This window comes from Lithobates pipiens, unplaced genomic scaffold (assembly GCF_037356315.1).
Source record: "Lithobates pipiens isolate NorthernLeopardFrog02 unplaced genomic scaffold, aLitPip1_a1.2 Scaffold_395, whole genome shotgun sequence".
NCBI lineage: Eukaryota > Metazoa > Chordata > Amphibia > Anura > Ranidae > Lithobates > Lithobates pipiens.
Window position 1 is genome coordinate 7,501 of NW_027507848.1, and position 10,000 is coordinate 17,500.

The following is a 10,000-nucleotide window of genomic DNA, read 5'->3' on the forward strand; positions in this document are numbered from 1 at the left end:
GCGCGCATTCCCATCCCCCCGAGGGGCGCGCATTCCCATCCCCCGAGGGGCGCGCATTCCCATCCCCCGAGGGGCGCGCATTCCCATCCCCCCGAGGGGCGCGCATTCCCATCCCCCCGAGGGGCGCGCATTCCCATCCCCCCATACTTCACCAATTCACACAAAAAATCTCCTTTTCTATAGAAAAAAAATTAAAAAAAATCAAGCCTACTGACGTCATGACTATATATACATATATATATATATCTATATATATATATAGAGAGAGGGAGGGAGTATAGGGAGGTGTGTGGGATCTATATAATGTATGCAGATCACAGGACAAAGCCTCTCCCGGGCCGCTCACTCCATACAATGTAACAATCACCAATCACATGATCGGCCTGCACTAAACACGCGCTGATTGGGCCGCACAGATACACTCATTACCATACTCCGCCCTCTTCCGCAACATCCATAGACGCCGTATAGTATAATTCCCAATCACAGCAAAGATCAGGGCTGACGTCATTGCACCCGCCTCTTGGCGAGAAGCCCCGCCCGTGATTGCACGGCCTCCTTTGTAGTGCCGCCCCGCCCCTTGGGCGGTTCCCCCTCAGCTCTCCCGCCCCTCCCCTGTGGTCGCCGGGTGATGACGGAGTTCCGTGGCGCGGGTCGGTGAGGAGAGGAGCGGCGCGGTGAGGAGGGAAGATGGCGGAATATTTGGCTTCAATCTTCGGCACAGAGAAGGACAAGTACGTATGAGGGGGACGGTGGGGGGAGGGAGAGCGGACCGGGAGAGTCTTCTCCTATCACTGAGGGGTCCGAGCCCGCCACCCCCCTCACCTCATTCCGCCGCCATTCATTGGAGGACTAGGCCCAAACCAGCCCTTTCCTGATCCCTCACTCCACACTCCTCTCTATGATCCCCGGACTGACCTCTTCCCCATCTCTGACTCCACACTCCTCTCTATGATCCCCACACTGACCTCTTCTTCATCTCTGACTCCACACTCCTCTCTATGATCCCCACACTGACCTCTTCCCCATCTCTGACTCCACACTCCTCTCTATGATCCCCGGACTGACCTCTTCCCCATCTCTGACTCCACACTCCTCTCTATGATCCCCGGACTGACCTCTTCCCCATCTCTGACTCCACACTCCTCTCTATGATCCCCGGACTGACCTCTTCCTCATCTCTGACTCCACACTCCTCTCTATGATCCCCGCACTGACCTCTTCCCCATCTCTGACTCCACACCCCTCTCTATGATCCCCACACTGACCTCTTCCCATCTCTGACTCCACACTCCTCTCTATGATCCCCGCACTGACCTCTTCCCCATCTCTGACTCCACACTCCTCTCTATGATCCCCACACTGACCTCTTCCCCATCTCTGACTCCACACTCCTCTCTATGATCCCCGGACTGACCTCTTCCCCATCTCTGACTCCACACCCCTCTCTATGATCCCCACACTGACCTCTTCTTCATCTCTGACTCCACACTCCTCTCTATGATCCCCGGACTGACCTCTTCCCCATCTCTGACTGCACACTCCTCTCTATGATCCCCACACTGACCTCTTCCCCATCTCTGACTCCACACTCCTCTCTATGATCCCCGGACTGACCTCTTCCCCATCTCTGACTCCACACTCCTCTCTATGATCCCCGGACTGACCTCTTCCTCATCTCTGACTCCACACTCCTCTCTATGATCCCCGGACTGACCTCTTCCCCATCTCTGACTCCACACTCCTCTCTATGATCCCCACACTGACCTCTTCCCCATCTCTGACTCCACACTCCTCTCTATGATCCCCACACTGACCTCTTCCCCATCTCTGACTCCACACTCCTCTCTATGATCCCCGGACTGACCTCTTCCCCATCTCTGACTCCACACTCCTCTCTATGATCCCCGGACTGACCTCTTCCCCATCTCTGACTGCACACTCCTCTCTATGATCCCCGGACTGACCTCTTCCCCATCTCTGACTGCACACTCCTCTCTATGATCCCCACACTGACCTCTTCCCCATCTCTGACTGCACACTCCTCTCTATGATCCCCGGACTGACCTCTTCCCCATCTCTGACTCCACACTCCTCTCTATGATCCCCGGACTGACCTCTTCCCCATCTCTGACTCCACACTCCTCTCTATGATCCCCGGACTGACCTCTTCCTCATCTCTGACTCCACACTCCTCTCTATGATCCCCGGACTGACCTCTTCCCCATCTCTGACTCCACACTCCTCTCTATGATCCCCGGACTGACCTCTTCCCCATCTCTGACTCCACACTCCTCTCTATGATCCCCACACTGACCTCTTCCCCATCTCTGACTCCACACTCCTCTCTATGATCCCCACACTGACCTCTTCCCCATCTCTGACTCCACACTCCTCTCTATGATCCCCGCACTGACCTCTTCTTCATCTCTGACTCCACACTCCTCTCTATGATCCCCGGACTGACCTCTTCCCCATCTCTGACTCCACACTCCTCTCTATGATCCCCAGACTGACCTCTTCCCCATCTCTGACTCCACACTCCTCTCTATGATCCCCGGACTGACCTCTTCTTCATCTCTGACTCCACACTCCTCTCTATGATCCCCGGACTGACCTCTTCCCCATCTCTGACTCCACACTCCTCTCTATGATCCCCACACTGACCTCTTCCCCATCTCTGACTCCACACTCCTCTCTATGATCCCCACACTGACCTCTTCCCCATCTCTGACTCCACACTCCTCTCTATGATCCCCACACTGACCTCTTCTTCATCTCTGACTCCACACTCCTCTCTATGATCCCCGGACTGACCTCTTCCCCATCTCTGACTCCACACTCCTCTCTATGATCCCCGGACTGACCTCTTCCCCATCTCTGACTCCACACTCCTCTCTATGATCCCCACACTGACCTCTTCCCCATCTCTGACTCCACACTCCTCTCTATGATCCCCACACTGACCTCTTCCCCCATCTCTGACTCCACACTCCTCTCTATGATCCCCACACTGACCTCTTCCCCATCTCTGACTCCACACTCCTCTATGATCCCCACACTGACCTCTTCCCCATCTCTGACTCCACACTCCTCTCTATGATCCCCACACTGACCTCTTCCCCATCTCTGACTCCACACTCCTCTCTATGATCCCCACACTGACCTCTTCCCCCATCTCTGACTCCACACTCCTCTCTATGATCCCCACACTGACCTCTTCCCCATCTCTGACTCCACACTCCTCTATGATCCCCACACTGACCTCTTCCCCATCTCTGACTCCACACTCCTCTCTATGATCCCCACACTGACCTCTTCCTCATCTCTGACTCCACACTCCTCTCTATGATCTCCACACTGACCTCTTCCCCATCTCTGACTCCCACACTCCTCTCTATGATCCCCACACTGACCTCTTCCCCCATCTCTGACTCCACACTCCTCTCTATGATCCCCGCACTGACCTCTTCCCCATCTCTGACTCCACACTCCTCTATGATCCCCGCACTGACCTCTTCCCCATCTCTGACTCCACACTCCTCTCTATGATCCCCACACTGACCTCTTCCCCATCTCTGACTCCACACTCCTCTCTATGATCCCCGCACTGACCTCTTCCCCATCTCTGACTCCACACTCCTCTCTATGATCCCCACACTGACCTCTTCCTGATCTCTGACTCCACACTCCTCTCTATGATCCCCACACTGACCTCTTCCCCATCTCTGACTCCACACTCCTCTCTATGATCCCCGGACTGACCTCTTCCCCATCTCTGACTCCACACTCCTCTCTATGATCCCCACACTGACCTCTTCCCCATCTCTGACTCCACACTCCTCTCTATGATCCCCGCACTGACCTCTTCCTGATCTCTGACTCCACACTCCTCTCTATGATCAGCGAGATGGCCAGGGGGACAGCATTTTCAGAAGGTCTGCCGTTAGAAATGGGTGCAGCTTTCTGTCTCAATGTCTGTGAGTTTAGTTGTGGAGACTGCTGGTTCCTGGGCAGTACATGCCTCCTGTGGATTTCTCTGAAGGGTTCCCTCAGAATCATGTGCAGCAATGCTCAGGGTGAGACTTTTGGCATCATCATCTTGTTGTGTGGTAGAGGAGGCCAGACAGGTCCTCTTCATTCAGGGAAGATGGTCTTGTATGGAGAGGAGATCACGGGTCAGGCAGGTCCTCTTCATTCAGGGAAGATGGTCTTGTATGGAGAGGAGATCACGGGTCAGGCAGGTCCTCTTCATTCAGGGAAGATGGTCTTGTAGTATGGGGAGGAGATCACGGGTCTTGTATGGAGAGGAGATCACGGGTCAGGCAGGTCCCCTTCATTCAGGGAAGATGGTCTTGTATGGAGAGGAGATCACGGGCCAGACAGGTCCCCTTCATTCAGGGAAGATGGTCTTGTATGGAGAGGAGATCACGGGTCAGGCAGGTCCCCTTCATTCAGGGAAGATGGTCTTGTAGTATGGAGAGGAGATCACGGGTCTTGTATGGAGAGGAGATCACGGGTCAGGCAGGTCCCCTTCATTCAGGGAAGATGGTCTTGTAGTATGGAGAGGAGATCACGGGTCTTGTATGGAGAGGAGATCACGGGTCTTGTATGGAGAGGAGATCACGGGTCAGGCAGGTCCTCTTCATTTAGGGAAGATGGTCTTGTATGGAGAGGAGATCACGGATCAGGCAGGTCCTCTTCATTCAGGGAAGATGGTCTTGTATGGAGAGGAGATCACGGGTCAGGCAGGTCCTCTTCATTCAGGGAAGATGGTCTTGTAGTATGGAGAGGAGATCACGGGTCAGGCAGGTCTTCATTCAGGGAAGATGGTCTTGTAGTATGGAGAGGAGATCACGGGTCAGGCAGGTCCCCTTCATTCAGGGAAGATGGTCTTGTATGGAGAGGAGATCACGGGTCAGGCAGGTCCTCTTCATTCAGGGAAGATGGTCTTGTATGGAGAGGAGATCACGGGTCAGGCAGGTCCTCTTCATTCAGGGAAGATGGTCTTGTATGGAGAGGAGATCACGGGTCAGGCAGGTCCCCTTCATTCAGGGAAGATGGTCTTGTATGGAGAGGAGATCACCGGTCAGGCAGGTCCCCCTTCATTCAGGGAAGATGGTCTTGTATGGAGAGGAGATCACGGGTCAGGCAGGTCCCCCTTCATTCAGGGAAGATGGTCTTGTATGGAGAGAAGATCACGGGTCAGGCAGGTCCCCCTTCATTCAGGGAAGATGGTCTTGTATGGAGAGGAGATCACGGGTCAGGCAGGTCCTCTTCATTCAGGGAAGATGGTCTTGTATGGAGAGGAGATCACGGGTCAGGCAGGTCCTCTTCATTTAGGGAAGATGGTCTTGTATGGAGAGGAGATCACGGGTCAGGCAGGTCCCCTTCATTCAGGGAAGATGGTCTTGTATGGAGAGGAGATCACGGGTCAGGTAGGTCCTCTTCATTCAGGGAAGATGGTCTTGTAGTATGGAGAGGAGATCACGGGTCAGGCAGGTCCCCTTCATTCAGGGAAGATGGTCTTGTAGTATGGAGAGGAGATCACGGGTCAGGCAGGTCCCCCTTCATTCAGGGAAGATGGTCTTGTAGTATGGAGAGGAGATCACGGGTCAGGCAGGTCCCCTTCATTCAGGGAAGATGGTCTTGTAGTATGGAGAGGAGATCACGGGTCAGGCAGGTCCCCCTTCATTCAGGGAAGATGGTCTTGTAGTATGGAGAGGAGATCACGGGTCAGGCAGGTCCTCTTCATTCAGGGAAGATGGTCTTGTATGGAGAGGAGATCACGGGTCAGGCAGGTCCTCTTCATTCAGGGAAGATGATCTTGTATGGAGAGGAGATCACGGGTCAGGCAGGTCCCCCTTCATTCAGGGAAGATGGTCTTGTAGTATGGAGAGGAGATCACGGGTCAGGCAGGTCCCTCTTCATTCAGGGAAGATGGTCTTGTATGGAGAGGAGATCACGGGTCAGGCAGGTCCTCTTCATTCAGGGAAGATGGTCTTGTAGTATGGAGAGGAGATCACGGGTCAGGCAGGTCCTCTTCATTCAGGGAAGATGGTCTTGTAGTATGGAGAGGAGATCACGGGTCAGGCAGGTTCTCTTCATTCAGGGAAGATGGTCTTGTATGGAGAGGAGATCACGGGTCAGGCAGGTTCTCTTCATTCAGGGAAGATGGTCTTGTATGGAGAGGAGATCACGGGTCAGGCAGGTCCCCCTTCATTCAGGGAAGATGGTCTTGTATGGAGAGGAGATCACGGGTCAGGCAGGTCCCCCTTCATTCAGGGAAGATGGTCTTGTATGGAGAGGAGATCACGGGTCAGGCAGGTCCTCTTCATTCAGGGAAGATGGTCTTGTATGGAGAGGAGATCACGGGTCAGGCAGGTTCTCTTCATTCAGGGAAGATGGTCTTGTATGGAGAGGAGATCACGGGTCTTGTATGGAGAGGAGATCACGGGTCAGGCAGGTCCCCTTCATTCAGGGAAGATGGTCTTGTATGGAGAGGAGATCACGGGTCAGGCAGGTCCCCTTCATTCAGGGAAGATGGTCTTGTATGGAGAGGAGATCACGAGTCTTGTATGGAGAGGAGATCACGGGTCAGGCAGGTTCTCTTCATTCAGGGAAGATGGTCTTGTATGGAGAGGAGATCACGGGTCTTGTATGGAGAGGAGATCACGGGTCAGGCAGGTTCTCTTCATTCAGGGAAGATGGTCTTGTATGGAGAGGAGATCACGGGTCTTGTATGGAGAGGAGATCACGGGTCAGGCAGGTTCTCTTCATTCAGGGAAGATGGTCTTGTATGGAGAGGAGATCACGGGTCTTGTATGGAGAGGAGATCACGGGTCAGGCAGGTTCTCTTCATTCAGGGAAGATGGTCTTGTATGGAGAGGAGATCACGGGTCAGGCAGGTTCTCTTCATTCAGGGAAGATGGTCTTGTATGGAGAGGAGATCACGGGTCTTGTATGGAGAGGAGATCACGGGTCAGGCAGGTTCTCTTCATTCAGGGAAGATGGTCTTGTATGGAGAGGAGATCACGGGTCTTGTATGGAGAGGAGATCACGGGTCAGGCAGGTTCTCTTCATTCAGGGAAGATGGTCTTGTATGGAGAGGAGATCACGGGTCTTGTATGGAGAGGAGATCACGGGTCAGGCAGGTTCTCTTCATTCAGGGAAGATGGTCTTGTATGGAGAGGAGATCACGGGTCTTGTATGGAGAGGAGATCACGGGTCAGGCAGGTTCTCTTCATTCAGGGAAGATGGTCTTGTATGGAGAGGAGATCACGGGTCAGGCAGGTTCTCTTCATTCAGGGAAGATGGTCTTGTATGGAGAGGAGATCACGGGTCTTGTATGGAGAGGAGATCACGGGTCAGGCAGGTTCTCTTCATTCAGGGAAGATGGTCTTGTATGGAGAGGAGATCACGGGTCAGGCAGGTTCTCTTCATTCAGGGAAGATGGTCTTGTATGGAGAGGAGATCACGGGTCTTGTATGGAGAGGAGATCACGGGTCAGGCAGGTTCTCTTCATTCAGGGAAGATGGTCTTGTATGGAGAGGAGATCACGGGTCTTGTATGGAGAGGAGATCACGGGTCAGGCAGGTTCTCTTCATTCAGGGAAGATGGTCTTGTATGGAGAGGAGATCACGGGTCAGGCAGGTTCTCTTCATTCAGGGAAGATGGTCTTGTATGGAGAGGAGATCACGGGTCTTGTATGGAGAGGAGATCACGGGTCAGGCAGGTTCTCTTCATTCAGGGAAGATGGTCTTGTATGGAGAGGAGATCACGGGTCTTGTATGGAGAGGAGATCACGGGTCAGGCAGGTTCTCTTCATTCAGGGAAGATGGTCTTGTATGGAGAGGAGATCACGGGTCTTGTATGGAGAGGAGATCACGGGTCAGGCAGGTTCTCTTCATTCAGGGAAGATGGTCTTGTATGGAGAGGAGATCACGGGTCTTGTATGGAGAGGAGATCACGGGTCAGGCAGGTTCTCTTCATTCAGGGAAGATGGTCTTGTATGGAGAGGAGATCACGGGTCTTGTATGGAGAGGAGATCACGGGTCAGGCAGGTTCTCTTCATTCAGGGAAGATGGTCTTGTATGGAGAGGAGATCACGGGTCTTGTATGGAGAGGAGATCACGGGTCAGGCAGGTTCTCTTCATTCAGGGAAGATGGTCTTGTATGGAGAGGAGATCACGGGTCTTGTATGGAGAGGAGATCACGGGTCTTGTATGGAGAGGAGATCACGGGTCAGGCAGGTCCCCCTTCATTCAGGGAAGATGGTCTTGTATGGAGAGGAGATCACGGGTCTTGTATGGAGAGGAGATCACGGGTCTTGTATGGAGAGGAGATCACGGGTCTTGTATGGAGAGGAGATCACGGGTCAGGCAGGTCCCCCTTCATTCAGGGAAGATGGTCTTGTATGGAGAGGAGATCACGGGTCTTGTATGGAGAGGAGATCACGGGTCTTGTATGGAGAGGAGATCACGGGTCTTGTATGGAGAGGAGATCACGGGTCAGGCAGGTCCCCCTTCATTCAGGGAAGATGGTCTTGTATGGAGAGGAGATCACGGGTCAGGCAGGTCCCCCTTCATTCAGGGAAGATGGTCTTGTATGGAGAGGAGATCACGGGTCTTGTATGGAGAGGAGATCACGGGTCAGGCAGGTTCTCTTCATTCAGGGAAGATGGTCTTGTATGGAGAGGAGATCACGGGTCTTGTATGGAGAGGAGATCACGGGTCTTGTATGGAGAGGAGATCACGGGTCAGGCAGGTCCCCCTTCATTCAGGGAAGATGGTCTTGTATGGAGAGGAGATCACGGGTCTTGTATGGAGAGGAGATCACGGGTCTTGTATGGAGAGGAGATCACGGGTCTTGTATGGAGAGGAGATCACGGGTCTTGTATGGAGAGGAGATCACGGGTCTTGTATGGAGAGGAGATCACGGGTCTTGTATGGAGAGGAGATCACGGGTCTTGTATGGAGAGGAGATCACGGGTCTTGTATGGAGAGGAGATCACGGGTCTTGTATGGAGAGGAGATCACGGGTCTTGTATGGAGAGGAGATCACGGGTCTTGTATGGAGAGGAGATCACGGGTCAGGCAGGGACAGTCTATGGTAGATGGAGGAGTGGTCTATGGTATATAGAGGCGGTCCTCTATATTTGGTGGGGGGGTGTGGTCTGTGGTACGGGGTCGGGGGGGGCAGAGTATTTGATTGGCTGCTAAGTTTGTATGTATGTCCGCTGATAAGGAAACGATCGTCTATAATTTTATTGGTCGGTTTATTATAACGGTGAGAGAAGAACAAAAATATCCAGAAAAACAAATTTCACCAAAGTTATAAATTGATTTGCATTTTAATGAGTGAAATAAGTATGTGAACCCCTCACAGAACAGGACTTGGTAGTTGGTGGAGAAACCCTTGTTGGCGGTCACAGAAGTCAGGCGTTTCTTGGAGTTGGCCTCCAGGTTCGCACATCTCAGGAGGGATTTTGTCCTCTTTGCAGATCCTCTCCAAGTCATTGAGGTTTCCAGGACGACGTTTGGTGACTCCAACCTTCAGCTCCCTCCTTTCTATGGGATTAAGGTCTGGAGACCGGCTAGGCCACTCCAGGACCTTCATGTGCTTCTTCCTGAGCCACTCCTTAGTTGCCTTGGCCGTGTGTTTTGGTTATTGTTCTGTTGGAAGACCCGTCCATGATGCCTTGGCTGGGGGAAGGAGGTTTGATGGTACAAACATGTTTAGTTGGTGCCAAAGATCTGGATTTCGGTCTCCTCTGACCACAACCCTTCCCCCGGTTCTCCTCGGAATCATTCGATAATCATTAGTGATCTTCAGACGGACCTGTACATGTGATTTCCTGAGCGGGGGGGACCTGTACATGTGATTTCCTGAGCGGGGGGGACCTGTACATGTGATTTCCTGAGGGGGGGGACCTGTACATGTGTCTTCCTGAGGGGGGGGACCTGTACATGTGATTTCCTGAGGGGGGGGGGACCTGTAC

The 10,000-nt window shown here is 53.1% G+C and overlaps 1 protein-coding gene across 1 annotated transcript in view; it reads left to right on the forward strand.

Annotated features, from left to right (window-relative positions):
- Window positions 1-575: 575 nt before the first annotated feature.
- Window positions 576-10,000, forward strand: part of LOC143956651 (splicing factor U2AF 35 kDa subunit-like) — a gene marked incomplete at its 3' end in the record, with an annotated part of 19,631 nt that continues 10,206 nt past the window's right edge. The window contains 1 exon segment of the mRNA XM_077466840.1: window positions 576-734. Within this exon segment, the coding sequence (XP_077322966.1) occupies window positions 691-734 (44 nt within the window).